We start from the raw sequence: 17635 nt of genomic DNA, 5'->3' as shown, positions 1-17635 counted from the left end.
TATAATAAAGTTTTTCCTCAAAAAATGGTGATGTTTTTTTTTCCCCTTTTTTTTTTTTTTTTTTTTTTTTTTTTTTTTTTAAGTGGATGTGACATTGACAACCAGAAATTATGCTAAGGATCTTACACTGCTCTGTCAGTGAACAGTTGTAGGACCAAGCTTTGGGGACCTGGCAAGAAGGAAGAAAGAATGTGCAGATGTATTAAATGATTATCTTTGCCACTAACTACTATATTTTTTCCAAATCCAAGTTGACTTCAAATGTGAGGAAGTCCCCCAGTAATAAGATTCTATACATGGACAATTATATATTTTTGGTTGAATGGGGAGAGACCCTCATCTTGTATTTGATACGATAATCTTTCATTCATCTTTCTTCTTTTTGTTGAAGAAAAGATTAAATAGTGCACTGTTGACTCATATTCAGCTTCCTGTCCACTGTAACCTTCAAGTCCTCTTCTGCAGAGCTGTCACTTAGCTAGTTGATCCCAAGTCTGTAGGGGTGCATGGGATTCTCCCATCCAGAGTACAGGACTTTTTGTACTTGTCCTTGTTGAACAAAGGCCCAGTCTTCCAATTTGTCTTGGTGACTCTGAATCCTAGCCCTACCCTCCAGCATATCTACTACTCCCCCCAGCTTGGTATCATTTGTGAACTTGCGTATGGTCGATCCATCCCATCTTCCAGATCATTAATGCAGTATTGAACATATTGAACAAAACTGGCCAAGAATGTTTGACTTGAGCGTCATTCTTAAAGCTTGTTTGACTGTCTGTTTCCTTTATAAATTGTGTGTGGAAAAGGGCTACGTTTCAAAATCGAAAACTTCAGTACACACATTCCTTAATCTGTTTTTGGGGAAGTGCAATTTTCTTGAATATTGACAAAAAGTAACATTATAAAATGCATACTGTGAATACCATGTCGACTATGCATATACACTTAAGTAGACGGGTTTTTTTAAAGTCGGTCTTGCGTATCTGACTTAGACAGTTGAGCAATCCTAACAATAACTTTCTCATAAGATTTATGTTGTCCTTCAATAAAGTAAACATTTAAAGTGATTGAAGGGAATTCTACTGTTTTGAGAGCTGTGTTGTTTAGTTTGTTCCTTCAAATATGGTCTATTCATCTCAAAGAGATGATGCTCTCTCAAGACTTTCTCGAGGAAATTCATACATAAAATCTGCTGAAGGTTTTTTGTAATACAGCAGAAAGATCAAAGTACAAGACCGTAGGCCATGTAAATAATGCTTTACCATCTGTATTTATTTTTGCAGCATCCAGTTACATTTTACTCTTTTATTTCTCTGAATGTTCTGGCTGCTATGTGTTTGTCACAACCTCAGTATTCTTTCTGGGCAGTGCTTCATCAGCTTACTGACGTCTTTTCGTATGAATTTGCTGCAGTAATTGCTGGTGCACACTGTTAGTGTTTAAGCATATCTTTTCTTCCTGGAATGCCAAATATGTTTTAAAAAAATGGCACTGAATGGCTTTGTTTTTCCACTATAAAAACCATGCTGATGATTATTTCTGCATTATAAGCCTTTTAGTGTTGGTACACAGAAGACTTGTACAGTTGTTGGGTTGGTCTCAGCTTGGGAAAACTTTTAAAATATTCACTTTGTTGATAACAGTAGTTTACTGCCCTTGCAACAGACCCTCTAGTATTAGTGGTACAACTGTGGGGAGGGAATAAGGGCAGCCACCCAAGCACCAACTTTATCAAGGAAGGTGAAGAGAAGCAACTGCTGGCAGCAGCTGCATGTCCACAATTGCTGCAGCAACCAGAAATCACGGCATCTGCTTTGCTTTGGGCACCCAGCTGCATCCCTACGCTACTGCCTGGTGTAGATAGTTTCATAGTTTCTAGGGTCGGAAGGGACCTTAGCAGATCATCTAGTCCCACCCCCTGCCATGGCAGGAAAGAGTACTGGGGTCAAACGACCCCAGCAAGGTGTTCATCCAACCTCCTCTTAAAAACCCCCAGGGTAGGAGCCTGCGCCACCTCTCTTGGAAGTTGGTTCCAGACCCTAGCCGCCCTGACTGTGAAGTAGCGCCTCCTGATGTCTAACCTAAACCTACCCTCTGCCGGCTTGTGACCGTTATTCCTGGTCAATTTAATTATAGACATACCAGATGGTATGTCAACTTAATTGTTAGTGGTGATGGCAGTCGGGTGCCTGTCTGTATTAGAGCTTCCATTGTAGGAGATGAACTGTTGTTAACAACAGTAGGGACATTTGGGGTTGTTGTTTTTTTTTAAAAGCCTAATAGTAAAACAAGCCTTAGTTTTAATGGGAATTACTGAAGGGGAGAATAGGCATTCTGACAAAGATGCCTCTGACATATATTTTTTTCTTACTATTAGCACAAAAGTGAGCTTACTTAAGTGTTATGACTGCAGCTTCCTCTCTCTCTTGTTTTGCAGGAGCTGACAAGTGCTTTGATGCACGTGAAACTACATCTTTTTGTCCAGATCTTTACACTTGTGTTCTTCCCAACAGCAATATGGCTTTTTCTTCAACTATTATCAATCACACCCATAAATGAATGGCTTTTAAAAGGGTATGTTTAACCATATTGGAGTGAAATATATTTATGGCTATTTTAAAGATTGCTCTTCCAGTAATGTATGTTTAACAGTTATGTAGCGAAGAGATTTCACTGTGCACTAGCATGCTTTGACACTTGCTATTGAAAAAGCAGCACACACAAGATTATTCTTTCAGAATGAGGGTCTTGTGTTTAGAAAAACTTGTCAGCTAATTTCCTATGTACAGAGCTTGCTACAGATCAGCTTTCTGTTTGACAGCAGGCTGTTGAAGCTGCTATGCTAGTTTTTAAGAAGCATGAGGAAAAAGTGATTAATGCAGATAGACTTAAGTCTGTGAACCCATGTAGTACGTATGTCTTGTGTGTGTGTTTTAAATGATCTTGTGTATTCAGTTTCACGTTGTACATTTCCAGATGATTATTTAGTATTTATTTTTCAGCTGTGTTACAGACTTTTTACTTTGTGAAATGGTCCCAACATTACGAGTGACACAGAATCTTAACGAGAAGACTGTCATTTATGAAACAGCAGTATTGTCTTGCATATTAATACCTTTAGATTACTGAGATTAAGGATGAAGAGGAACAGCTTTAATTTACACTTGGTGATTCAAGGCTACTGTGAAGATGATGGTATTGGCTTTGTAACCAGCAAGACTAATGCTTGGTTTTCCTCATAATTAGCCTGCCAGTAATCTGCCCTAATTCCTAATAGTCTTGATTGCTAGACTACAAAGTACAAGGAGTTTTGATCCTTCTCTTCCCACCCTCTGCATTGCCTTCTCTCTTTCCTGCTGTGTTTTTTTGGATTTAAGGGTTATATTGTCATCTTTATGCACAGGCACATACATGTGATACCATAATTATAGTGACTAAAACTTACTGCTTTTCATGAATTTCACATTTACAGCTATTTTTATAAAAGTATCTATTGAGGCTTTTTAAAGCTTAAAAATGCTTCAGAAACGTTTGTCCAATTGTGTTTTGATTTATTTTTTTGTGTTGAGAGTGTTTTAGCTTTTATTGCAGTTAGCTTATTGTGTGGGGATTTCGTACAAAGAACACTCAGATTAGTGAATTAATGCACAATAACTTTAAAAGGGCGTCTTCTCTATCAATACTGCCATTCACGAGACTGCACTGGCAAGGTGCCCTTGTGAGTGAATCCACGCACTCAAAGGGGAAAGTTTAGTGGGAGCTGCAAGGAAGCTGGAGAAAATCAAAACCACTGAGCTCTATCTTTACTTAGACAAGCACACACCCAAAAGAAGGTTTGAGGTCTTTTAATTGCCAGTTTAGCTCATTCTGGAGCTAATATTTCTTGGTCTTTACAATGGAGTTTTCTATGTTGAGCTAAAGGAGAATGCAAGGAACTTTCTAACTCTATGTAAAACAGGACAAATTGCTGCCCTCATGCTCTTGTGAAACAGCTCTACTCTTCAGAAGCATTACGGTTCCCCCGATAAAGACAGAAGGGGGTAGACAGCGGCAGTGCCTTAGCTGCTCCCTTTACTGACTGATTAGTGAAGCTTAAGGGAGGGGATTAATAAAATGCTCTCAGCCAAGGAGTGTAAATGTAGACATGAGCTTCCAGGGGGATTCCTGCTTGCACTTGCCAGAGTGCTTCTTGCTGCTCCTCCTGAGACCCTGTACTCTTGTGCTACTCTCAATACAGGGAGGCACCTGAAAGGTACAGTCGAACCTAAAGTTCTTTGCAGTGCTTCTATATTGAGTCCATGAATTATTTATTTTCTAGTCCTGGGTAGCTGTTTCTTTTGCGGTAACAGCTATTTCTTCAGTTGCACCTTTTTTCCATTTTAGATGAGAATAGTATTGGGAAGTCCTTTTGTTTCAAATGTTATTTTTAGAATTTTTAGAGGTAACAAATTATAGTGGCAAGAAAGGAGGTAGAGGATGTAATTATAGTAAAATAGGCTGAAACCTCCATAAATTACTCTTAAATTTCTTTTTTCTCAGATTGTTTTTAAATTGACAGTATCCTTTTAAAAGTAAGCTGAAGAAGTAAATGCCTGCATAGATTCACTTTTTCCACCTTCAGAAACAATTCTGTAGGTGTGTAGTACTTATTAGGGCTGTGCGAAGCTTCAGTTGCTGATTTGATTCAGAGATTCAGCAGCTGAATCTCTGAATCCAAATCAAATCAGGAGACTCATTCATCTCCGTATCGAATCAGAAGTCTCCGATTTGATTCAGAGAGAGTCAATGATTCAGATGTAGACATAGTTTTATATGTTTTTTTCTACAAACCCCAAGGTACCAGGCGGCTCGTGAATGCTGAGATGGTGGGACGGATGGACCACAGAAGTGTGTGGGGTTTCCCTGTGTGCTCGGCAGTGGATCAGAAGCATTTCGGTCCACTTCTGGGTGTGCCGCAGAGTGCCCATGGGACCTCCCCCCCCCAACCAGCTTGGTGCCTGGTGCCTCAGACTGGGTCTGAGGGAGCACCTAGGGTTGCCCCGTGGCTGATCGCCGAGCTGGAGGGGCTGTGGGGGAAGTCCCCTGTGCTCTCGGTGGCAGATCCAGGAGCAGACCAGAAATGCTTCCAGTCCCCTTCCAGGTCCACCGCTGAGCATGCGGGGTGCCTCCCACCCCGCACTCCTGTGGGACGCTTCATCCACCCCACCATCTCGGCATTCACGAGACGTGTCTGTACTTCAAGATACGTAGAAAAAACATACAAAGCTGTATCTGTGGCTGAATCGCTGATTTTTCTGAATCAGAATCTAAACTTTGGATTTGGATTTGGCCAAATTGAATCGGGACAGTGATCTGACTCCGCAAATCGAATCACTGTCCCCTGAATCGGGCTGAATCTGAATCAAATACGGCCTGTTTCACATACCCTAAGTATGGTATGGTAGCTTTAACATAAAAACATACAGAGATCTAGTAAGAATTTTGTTTTTTTAGTTGCATAACTGAAGTCTGACTGCAGTGCATTCGTGCAGGGTAATGATTTTCAGCCCATGGTCCGCAGACCCCTGGGTGTCCATAGACTCTAAGGGGTCTACAAAAGATGACTGTGATCAATCAAAAGTATATGAGTGTCCACATTTACAATTCAAAGGGGTCTGCACATCCATTCAAAATGTTTTAGGGAGTCTGCAAATGAAAAGGTTGTGAAAACCATTGGTGTAGGGTTACCTGAAGCATTTGAACCCAAGACAACACTACCCATAATACTTACCTCTACCACTTGAACCGGTAAAATACTCTGTTAGTTGATGGTAATAATTGGATAGTAGAAGAAGATGTGACACACACCTTGCTAGTGTGCTACAGACTGCTTATATACAGCAATAAATAATATGGTATGGTTTGTGTACTATTTATGTGCATATTTTAACACAAGCTTGATAGAAATGCCTGTAAATATATTTTCCAGTTAGCATCTAGCATACTTTTTATAGATGGATCTGTTCATATGAAGATATCTAGAACTATGTTTCTGACAGTGATTCATATTAAAAAAAATGGGAATCACAGTATTGTTTCTGAGGTGGTTACAAATGTTGTTTACTAAACCTTTCTTTTTTCACAAAGCAGAAAATACCCTTCCCTTCAACCAAAATGACTATTTGCACACATGCATTTTAAATCTCTTGATATTTTCTCTTTTAACCCACATCTTTCATCTTTTGCCCGGTATCATTCTAGGTGGAAAGTTGCATGTACTAACTGTCAAGAAACCTTTTAGAAGAGATTTATAAATTCAAGAAACTGATGCGGGTCCAGGGGCATTGGCATTCTCAGGTGTTTCTAGTTTTTTAAAGGACACCAGCGACTTGCTAGCCCCCCCCCCTCCTCCCAGGCCCACCTATATTTCCCCCCTTTCTAAAAATAAGGTTCAGGTGGGGGAATGTTGAATACTCCAAGTTCCCACTGTACTCATTGGGAGCTGAGGGATACTTGGTACTTCAAAGGAAGTGCTCAGAACTTTACACAGTTGGGTCCTTACAGTGTTGTTTCTCATGGGTTAGTTTCCCTTTCTGATGGCTGATGAGTGGATACCGTTTATCTATTCCTTCTAATTCTGTGGGTTTTTTCCCAGTATTCCCTAGCATTGGTTACTGGCAGATCCATGACTTTGTAATATAACATATTTTTGTGCTGACTTAATGGTCATTTTTAACGTTACTTTTTAATATTGCATTCTTTGAGTGTAAACGAACACGGCAAAATACAGAATAGATTATCACTGGCCACTTTTTCTTTGCTGGAATACTGAATCAGAAATTCAAATGACATAGTTTCAATAGAACTCATTTTTCTTTAAAAGCCACTCACTGTTTGTGCTTTCTAGATCTGCATCAAGTCCTGATGAATAAGAGTCTGAACTTATGCTATGTATCTTGTCAAGTTAGGGACACTAATGATGTAACCTTAGCTATTGGGAATTGGAAACATGCTGAAAAATCAACTTTAATTCTGATGTGATGCCTGCAGCATTACATATGTAATTTAAAAATTATTGTACGTGGCAAAGGTTGTCATGATAACTGAGCTCGATACTTCATTTCAAAACACAAAGCATGCTACACATTGTTGGACCATGCTAGAAGCACTCCCATGGAGATCTGCCCTGCCCATGTGCTCCTGCCCTTTCCAAATTGATTGTTATAATTGTCAGATCATTGCTTTTGGATGCATGCACATTGCTGCTGTCAGTCTAAGGTGTGCACGTCAGAGAAGTGCTGAGCATGCAATACAGACCTGTATATATACTTTCAAAACATACAGAAGAAAGAAAATGATTTTTGATTAATGGAAGTGGAGAAAATTGCTAAGGAAGCAGATGTTCATCTTAAAAATATTTGACAACTTTTCCTAACACGCAGTAAATAAAATTCCAGTTGTGTGCGTTTGTGTTTTTACCTAGAAATAAAGAGGATAGTATCAACCTAAATTAGTTAAACCTGATCTTTCCCCTGAGGCTTCCTAATAGTCCACACTTAAACTGTTGTAGCTTATATAGAAAAATATAGATGCATCTTATATTGTGCATATTTACCATAATATAGGTAGTATCAGCAAACATAAATAAATGAAGGATATAATACTTAGAAATGGTAAGTATTATGAGATGCATGTTACAGCTCAGGAAGCTGAGTCAAATAAAGGTTGACTGTTTTATTCATGGTCATAGAGCCATTCACATGGCCACTAACAGTCTACTTCCTGTTGCTTTGCTGTAACTACTAGATGGACATCACTTGGTCAGGGGTCAAATATGTGATGTATAATTGTTTCTGAAGAGGTGTTCAGTAGCACAGTATTTTAGACTGTATAGTGATTGTGATTGGCTGTGAATATATTTCCTTTTTTTTTTTTTTTAGTTTGCAGACAGTAGGCTGCATGCCACCTCCTGTGTCTTCTGCAGTTATTTTAACCAAAGCTGTTGGTGGAAATGAGGTGAGTTTTTTATTTTTCTACTATTTATTTTTAGTATGTTTTTACAAAGAATATTTTCTGCGATGAAAATCAGAAGGCAAAACATCTTCGTCAGTCCCTCGCAGTCAAGAATGATTGTCTTCCAGGATTGTCTTATCTGTGTCTGAAGATAAATGATGAGGTCTATCTGGGATCAACAGACTCTACTGCAACTTGGACATGTATTTCTGTGTGGAGTGGGTAGCAGTGGATTATGCCAAAACATATAGTATAGCAAAACAGATGTGGCATACTACTAAGCTTATAGAGACTCTGAAAGTATTGATGCTTTGTTGGTATGAAATAAGGGAAACAAAGTGTCTTGTTAACATGCTGGTAGTGGTTAAGACAGCAAATCCTTGTAACCACTGAGACCTGTGGTGAGACCAGCTGATATAACTATATCTGTCTCTCTTTTTACATTGTATTTCCTCCTCCCCTACCACATGTATTCAACTGTTTTGTATTGAATAAATCAGAGATGGTGAGCTGTCTGGGGCAGGGACTGTCTTTGGAGGGATTGTGCAGCCTCTTATTCTGAGACTGCTTCCTGCCTGTGATCTTTTAGCACTAATGTAAGGAGTAATTACATTTTTAAAAGTGCCTGTATTTAAATATTGTTAATCATGTTGCAAAGTCAAACTCTTAAAAGAGAGGAAATTCCAGAATTCTGGTGGTCTGCTGGAGTGCATTGTGATTAGTCTATAATTGTATTGCCAGATATAAGGTTTTCTATAGGAACCCTAGTGGACAAGACAGATGATGCTTAGGAAGTGAATTAAGGCTTGGCAATTAAGGTTTTTTTTCTAGGGTTTCTTTCTTCCTATTGCAGAAGTTGACAGGTGTGTTTTGGATCAGATAGGGGAAAGAAATAAGTTAGGGGATAGGTCTTACAGCTGAGGCAATTTAATTGCATGGTTGGAGCCTTCAGACCCACTACACAAATTTCTATGACTTAAGCTAAGCGTAACTGATAGCAGTAGTAGGCTGTCAGTTTCTGTATGGACCTGTGTTAGAAGGGGAGTTGATGAACACTGTCAGTGGGCTTCATGGATATTTACTAACACAAGAGTAATGGTGAGACTCAGGAATCTCGATTGCCTTCCTCAGATCTAGAGGTGAAAATACTCCGCTGAACCATAGATTTAATTGTCCATCTCCCTGTCTGATCTCTTCTGTCCTGTCCTTGTTCCAGTTCTCTTGTGTGTTCCTCCCCAGTAACATAGCTGAGGGTGCAGGGCAGGGTGAGATGCAAAAATAGTTGCTGCTGCAGCTGACGCTACTCTGTGTGCTGCCTCTGTCTGGAGTACAGGGCTGTGTTATGCTTCTGTTCCTCCCCCACTTCAGCACCTGGTCTCTTGCGAAGTCTAGGCCAAGACTCCATTCCCACAGCAGATTCTTTATCTCAGTCTCACTCCTGGCCAAGCCAGTTCCAGTATTTTCCCTTCCCCCCAATGCTACTTGTCCAGCCTCCCGCTCCTTTCCTTCAGCCTTGCCTATCAGTTTCTTTGCTCTAGCCAGACCCAGTCTCTTGCATCCCCCAAGTCCCAAGGACTGGGCCCCTTGTAGCTTCCCCCACAGTCTGCCTCTGGCACACCAAATCAAGGCATTTGCACTCTGGCCAAAAACATTGTCCACCCGGATCTTGAGGACAGGAGAGAGAGTATCTCTGGTGTCCCATGGGGGTAGCAGCTATAAGGAATATGTTGCTCAGCCCCCACATCTTTGGCTGTGAGTATGCTTAGTTGAGGTGGAATCTTTGGATAATTTAGCTTCCAAACTCTGACAGTCTCTAGGGAGTATGTGCAGAATGATTTTTTTTTTTTTTTTGGCAACTTGTAGTTTGACTGAATTTCTGCTTTTTTTTTCTCCATGGTACAGCAAATGGCCTAGCTCTGATGCAAGCTCAGTCAGATCAGCAGTGCTAGATTAAACTGATCAGCTATAAGAATTATTTTTAACTCATGCAGAACAAAATCTTTTTCACCTAATCTTACAGAAATCACTTTTCAGTTGTGAAGTTATTGTATTTTAATACCTGAACTGAACCAGAGCTGTAAAGGCTTATATTGTAATTTTGATTGTTGACTGTAATCCCTCCAAAGCTAATGTTACTTCATCAGGTACTGCTGCTTTTCATGCAGTTGACAGATTTTTCTTAAGTAAAGATTTGAAAGTTTCAGTCTATTTTCTAGGAGTACGCAGTGGCATGGATGGTGGAATGCTGCAGTAAGATAGAAAAAAACTTGAGGTAACAAATAAAGGTTTGAATCTCACTGGAATTCAACAATTAAGTAGAAAAACAGCTAGCTGTTTGTCTTAGGAAATACTGTGCAGTGTAGGTTAGCAGAGGGAATACTCCACCCAAGACTCAGCATTCCTGCATTCTGTTCTTGGTTTTGCCATTAACTTGCTGAATGAACAAGTCATTTTACCTCGTCTGTGGAGGTAAGGGTACCTGCAGATCTGCTTGTGGACAGCATTGCATGCGGTTCTTAGTTCTGCATGAGGGTAAATAACTATTTGCTAGAATAAGGAGACAGCACTGTTAGGCTGGGAGCTGAGGATTTTTCTGTATATCATTTTGAAAACTTCACCATGAATTCGTGATAAAAAGGGAGGATTTCTTGTTCATTTTTATTCTGTTTTAAATTAGTCTCTGATAGAAGGCACAAAAATGATTTACTTTGGTTGATTAGGGAAGTGAAGTGAATATTGAAGACAGTTTGGGAAACTAATTGAATTGTATTCAGCGATTCCAAATTTCTTTTTGGACTTTTAGGTACAAATGAAGGTAAATTTAAAGTCCAGACTCAGTCAAATGCAGTATACATGTAGCTGCATAAACAAGGGACGTTTAATAGTGAACTTTAGAACCTACTCATTTTAATTTATTTCTATTTTGGTTTGAAAGCACTCTACACTGAAGGATAGCTACCACAGTTCAGAGTATCCTTGAGGTAGCTTTTAAGAACACAATAACACAGGAGTTAGAAAGCCCAGCCACACACCACCAGATCACCAATCCTGTGATCCCTATAGCTTGAAATACTTGGTGTACTTTCCCAACAGACTTCCCACAAACTTCACTGTCTTCGCTAAACTGACACATTTTGCATACAGCCAGAAGGTCACCCACTGAAGCTATTTCAGACTTTAGGGGTCAGAGCACTCCAGAGAAAACAAACTTGTATGCAGAACCCTCTGCTAGTAGTGCCCTGTGTTTCTCCCTCTTTATAAAACAAACTGTTGCTGTTTGCAGCTAGGATTTTTTAGCAGGAAGGGAGATGTTCTTTTAGGTAGATGGGCTTGGTAGGGGATGGCAGAGGTATGAATTTAGGGTCATTTGCAAGACTAATTTCAAGTACTAACCTGAGTTTTGTTTTCAGCTAATATCTGTATGAATGAACTGTTCACATGAGTGCTAGCAAAAGTGAGGAAAAAGAGGTTGGACATGAGAAATCAAAATGTAATTTTTAATTTGGTGATATTTACTCATAATCTAGCTGTACCAAATAATTTTAGGAAGTCTCTTGATAGTGGGAAATGCTGGAGAAGGACAGTCCTATAACTAAACTACAGAATTGAAAAACCTGTTTTTCAATTGAAGAGACCTGTTTTAATTTCCAGCTCTTCCAATATGCCAGACTCCCAGTGTGACCTTGGGCAAGCCACTAAAGGCCATATTTTTAAAGGTATTTAGGTGCCTAATGATGCAGATAAGCATTTTGTGGATTTTCAGGACCCCCTAGCAGATGCCTAACACCAACTGAAAATCCCATGAGGCACCTATCTGCATGTTTAGATGTCTAAATACATATAAAAACCTGGTCCTAAATTATTCTGTTCTTCTGTAAAATTTACAAACATTGCAGTATATTACAAAGACTGACTCATAAAAAGGGTCTTTAGACAGGATATGCTGTAAGAGTGCAAATTATTATTACAGGATGTTTAGAAGGCAGCTAATTTTTTTTTTCTGAAGAAAGAAAGGATAAAGAGAAGAGTTTGAAAATAGATCTGTAAGTCCCTCATCTGTGTTTGGAAAAAACACAATTTGAGATGACTTTTATGGGCAGCGTAATGACACATTTGGAAAAATATAGCATACTAGGCAGAGCTGGGATAGAATTGTAGAGATAAATCACAATAGACAATTTGTGTTATTGAAGAATACTTTGGCCCTTAGCTACATCATGAGAGGAAATCATGGAAGTAATTTTTTTGCAGTTAAAGGAAATTGTAGTCTTAATAACTCTTGAATTTTAGTCAGGTTGACCTCTTATTAATTCTTCCTGCATCTGGGTTTACTGCACCTGCCATTTGCAAAATTAAGTGCTGTATATATGAGGCAGAAGATTTGTAAATAAGAAAGAAGTTAGTTAAGAGCATTCCTGGAACCAGATACTCGTGGGGAGAGAAGTAACACTTTTATTTATTTATGGATTTTATTTTAAGGGACAAATAGGCTTTCTGGAAAAGATTTAAAGGGAGGGAGAATAATAACTTGATACAAACAAAAACATAAAATAAAATGAACTGCATATTTGTTAAAACCATTAAAATAAAAGTTGCAGTAAACAAACACAGGAAAATTCCTGTGGTCTTTCTTTTTAGCAAGAACAAAAAACGAACCTGAACAAAACTGTAAAGTCACAAATAAGCTATTGACTTTTCTAAAAATACCAGAAAAGTTCTTTGAACTGTGTATATATAAACATTAACTTTTTCAAAAACAAAGTACAGTACATTTAAAGGAAAGTGGAAACCCAAATTTGTTGTTTTTTCATGCCTTTATGTACCAGTATACTGTGCAGTGTCTAAAAACTTTTGATACTAACTCACAAATATTACATAACACAATTATTTGAGAACTGGATATAAAATATTCACATTTTAGCATTTGGCTTCCTTTTCTAATTAATGTTAATTCACATGCCTAAGATGACTTGGAAAAGTAATTTTTAGGTTATATTTACAATATGTGTTAAAGGATAACCTTTGCGAGTGTATATGTTGGTATAAGTGATCTCGTAAGTTTTACATTAAAAATTGACATTGCAAAAGAAAATTACTTAATGATAATATGGTATTTATTTATTTTTCTTTATTATTTTTGTCCCCTTAAATTCAAGAAAAAATCTCTGCCAGTTTCTTCTAGATTAAAATATGAAAGACCTAATTTTGTTCCCAGATAAGCACATGGCACTTATATTGAAGTCACAGGGAAATGCATATGGGTATCAGGGAAGATTTGCTCTGAAGGGCTTTATTTGTGAAAATTAGCAGTTAAGCTGCATTCTTTGTAGACATCTGCAACAAAGAAGTGTGATCACAGATTGTGCATGTACACAGAAAGGGCCTACCATTGATGTATAGCTATGGTATTCTGCTATTTTCTCATTTTCTAATTCTTTATACAGCTTAGCATAATTTCTTTTTATGATCATTACTGTATGGTTGGCAGCCCAGAGGTTGCAAGTTTGAGGCCATAGCAGAAGTGCTCATGGCATGGCCTGTCAGATTCCAAAAAATCTGCAGGTTCTGCTAAATATCTTATTACAAGGATGCAAAAAAAGGAAGGAAGGACTATAGAGACATCTTTTATCAAATTATTTAACTGAGGCTCATGTTTTATTTCCTAAGCAGCTAGTTCAAAACCAACAATACAAGTAGTCTAATTTTTTTCAAAGTAGATTTCATTGCCACAGTGCTATCACTTCATCCCCTTAGGTAGTTCCTTGTAGTCTGTTCAAGTCTTGCATAACCTAAAGAATGTTCTTACATCTGCAGTTTTTTTCTGCCTTACTGTTTGCCTGATTTAACAGTAGTAACTCTAGTACAGATCCCTGGGTGCCCAATTGTTGACTGTGAAATGTTGAAAATTGACCATTTATTTTTTTTATCCTTCTCTTGGCCAGTTTCTAATTGATGAGAGGCAGTACTTCACATACTGTTTCAATATACTTTTGTTTATCTGGTACTGAGCAGATTCACCAGCTTGGGAATTTTTCATTCAAATGGCTGTTTATCCATTCTTATTCCATTTAACGTAGGTAGCTTTCCATTTTGCATATTTTGCAGGTTTATCTTAAATGCTGCTTAGTGAATTTTATTGATTAATTTAGTTTCTAGGAGCAAATAAAGGAAATTATAGCCTGGAGCCCTAGGTCTGCAATGTTGCTTCTTACCTTCCCCAGGGTCAGATCTAAGGAATGTTGGATTGGGACTTTTCTAACTGTATGAGAGCCCTCTATTGCAGTGCATTGTGCAAGGTATCTTACGAAGTGCACAGGAGCTAAGGAAAGAGCAGAGATGGAAAATGCCCTGTGCTCACCTGTACTTTGCCCTGGGAACACATTCTGCAACTTAAACATAACAACACAAGAAAAAAATTGTGTTACAGCATAGGGGCCAAGAGCCTATTGCGTTGGACATTGTACCAAGTTGTAACGAAGAGAGTTCCTGTCCTAAGGAAAAAACAATCTAAGTATTAAACTATAGACTATGGGTAAATATAATAAGTAGGGAGCACAACCAAACGATGAAATAATGCTGGTCCCTTAGAACCATCGCACAGAATTTGCAGCTTGGGGTATTGGCTCCTCCCATCCTGAAGTCCTCCCAGGATTAGCAAAGCGCCTGACATAATGTAGATAACTAAATATCTGTGTATGGGCCTGAACACAAGACATGGTAACACCAAAGCATCAGTTTCATCCATTGATGTAGGTTATACCAGCTCTCACAGAGTGCTTACTGCAACAGCTGTCATCACAGTACTGTACTATGACAAGGTAGGGGAACAAGTAATAATAGCTTGCTTGTCTTCAGCAAATGGCTATCCCTGGTTGAAAACAGGTACATGAAACATATGCTAATGTAACTGAAACAGTGAAATATTACTGTGTTTTTTCCTAGGGGAGTTCTTTACTAGACTCTATACCAGGGCTATACATCACTTTTACTTTATTGGTGAAACTGTGGCTTATGCTGGTGCAAGTATGTTAAGTCCAGGGCCTGTATTTTGCCACGTTCCTTTAGCTGCCCCGTGCATTGCAGTGCTGCCTAGAATCTCCACAGTGCTGGGTTGTATGCTGCAACTGTGTTCACTTCTGTAGGCTACACCAGGTTTAGTGAAGGGGACTTCAGAAGGCAGGCAGAGACTAGCAGGGGAGATCCTGACTTGGCTAAATACAGGACTTTTACATCCCCTTTATACTACTGCTGGCATGAAGGGGCTGGAACAGGGGTGAGGATCTCATTCCCTCCCTTGTTAAGACCTGCACTGATTTATTTATTTTTTTAAAGTAAACATTTTGCAACAACTTTGCCTTAGTCTAAAATTCAGTTTTAGAGTATACAGGAGATAGGCAGTTTTGAGGTTAGTAAGGAGTGGCCAACAAAATCTATTGGTCCTACTTAGCAAAAGACATTGAAAGGATAATTCCATGGTCAAAACAGAAGTATTTTTTTCTTGATGAGTCCTGTTGCCCTTCTGAGGTTCAGCTTTATGCTCCCAGCTGTTTCATCAGCACAACTATTTGAAAGGAAGGCTGCAGGAATGTTATTAATAGGGAAAATGTTCTGTTCACTTTCCTGTACAAAAACATGTCCAAATTACTTTCACACGATTTTTCAAAGGAAAGGTCATCTTTGATTATCATGTGACCTTAATTCTATTGATTGTATATCCTCCAGTAAAATTGTGTACAGTATAGGTCGTATTACTGAACAATGTACTTCTCAACCAGAAGAACCATTATAATCTGGCTATGGCAGTACTGAATCCTACCATACAGGATTCCTGTAATTCAGTTTGTACTGTGCCTTAATGCTGGTTTAAAAATTGGAAGCCACGTTAATATTAAAGATTAAACACAGCATTTAAACTTTAGCTTGCAAAGTTTTGATGTTAAACTAATACGGCAGAAGAGTAGAAACTTAATCATCTTGACTTATTCCTTGCAAATCTTCCATTTTTTCCACTGAACAAAAAAGAATTTGACATTTGCCTGTTACCACCCATTGATGTTGGTGGAATTGCTTGCAGAATAAGGCACCACTGAATATGACTGAGTGAGTGACTGACTGTGGCCCTTAGTTTTATGATTGTAAAGATACAGTTTGTTTATAAATCTAACAGTAGTTAATATATTTTTTTGTCCTAAAAAGAAAATTATATATCTGGTATATGCTTTTAAATAAAAATGCTGTAGCACCTTGAGTGGAAAAGGAAAATTTTCTCCTCTTAAGCGATGGTAACTCCTTTTCAAGGTAAGTTAAAGGAGATGAGTTAAAGAAGTGGAAAGCATCTAGTAAGAAGATAAAAATCCCCTGTAATTTGTATAAGAAATATCCTCAGTGGATTTAGGCAAGGATTTTAGCAGTGTCACTGTTGGAGTATGTCATCTCTGATCAGTGGCTTATAGACACTAGTCATTTTGTCTTTGTTTACTTTTTAAATTGTTGCTAGTCTCTACACCAAAATTGCAAATTCACCGTGTCTGGGAAAATATTTTCATCACTTATGTGCAAAAATATTACAAGCAAACATAATAGCTAAGCAAGCATGTTTACTGGTTAGCTGCTAATATATAAAGAATAGAAACGTGTAAGATTTGGTTTATTAGTTCATTTTCTCTAAAATTGTTTTGGGGTGCCAAATGAGTACAATTAGTAGTCTATGATTTAATCAAGGTTTATACTTAATATATTTTTTATTAAATCAGTTTTTTCATTAGTACAGTTTAAGATTTGTTCCTTTATTATTGACATTACACCCCACACACACCCCTACACACAACATAATATAATATAATTCTATATAGCATGTTGTAGGTTTTATCTTTTATTTCAATCATTTGTCAAGTATTTATGTAGGTGTTATCAAAACCAAAAAACCCCCAAAGTTTCTTAAAACAGTGTAACTGAGAGGTTGTCCATATGAAAAAGACTTACAGTTTAACTACGTGGGTGTAATTAAAGTGTGCAACCTCTGTCATATAGTCAGTTACACTGGAAAAAGTGCTTATTTTGAGACATTAATGAGAGTATAACTGTATCCCCACTAGCAGCCAACTTGATTTGAATTCAGTTGATTAACCCCCCGCCCCCCCTAAACTAAACAAAGTAGTTTACTTCCATATATTTTAATTTTTGCTACTGTATCTATCTCAGCATGTGTAAAGAGGTTACATTTTTCACTCCGAGACTCCCAAAAGTGCTCTACAGCCATAACGTAATAAATGTTTGTGGCTGCAGAGTACTTTTAAAATGGCTGATCGCATGAAAGTTTAAGCCTCTTCTGATGAGTTATCAGATGAAGGTGCTCTTGGGCAGAGCACCTTTGTGCACCTGTGTACAGGTTCACAGCAGGGGGAACATTTGGGTGAGTCCACCCACATCCCATGTGCCTTTGCATAGGGCTGTGCTCTAGCCTCAGGCAGGCAGAGCTCATCCCCTCTGCTTGCCGAAGCACCAGGCTAGCCCCACCCCCTGGATTGTCAGTGACAGGCTCTCATCCCAGCTCCATCTCCTCCCTCCAGCCAGATGAGAGCCACAGTTTGGCTGGGGGGAGTAAAGGGGTGATGGTGTCTCTTTCTGCAGTGTTCAAGGGACCAGG

At 38.6% G+C, this 17635-nt stretch overlaps 1 protein-coding gene across 3 annotated transcripts in view; it reads left to right on the top strand.

The window, feature by feature from the left end:
- SLC10A7 (solute carrier family 10 member 7) overlaps window positions 1–17635 on the top strand; it is a 245318-nt gene that overhangs the window by 11738 nt on the left and 215945 nt on the right. For 2 of the 3 annotated variants that reach the window (XM_019522165.1, XM_019522164.1), the window contains exons 3-4: window positions 2435–2571; window positions 7917–7992. In XM_019522165.1, the coding sequence (XP_019377710.1) occupies window positions 2435–2571; window positions 7917–7992 (213 nt within the window). Of the gene's footprint in view, window positions 1–2434; window positions 2572–7916; window positions 7993–17635 lie in introns of those variants that run through there. The other variant, XM_019522166.1, reaches the window with a different exon arrangement.

This window comes from Gavialis gangeticus, unplaced genomic scaffold, assembly GCF_001723915.1.
Source record: "Gavialis gangeticus isolate Ggan-Ray unplaced genomic scaffold, GavGan_comp1, whole genome shotgun sequence".
NCBI classification, from domain to species: domain Eukaryota; kingdom Metazoa; phylum Chordata; order Crocodylia; family Gavialidae; genus Gavialis; species Gavialis gangeticus.
This window is presented reverse-complemented; position numbering and strand designations above follow the sequence as displayed.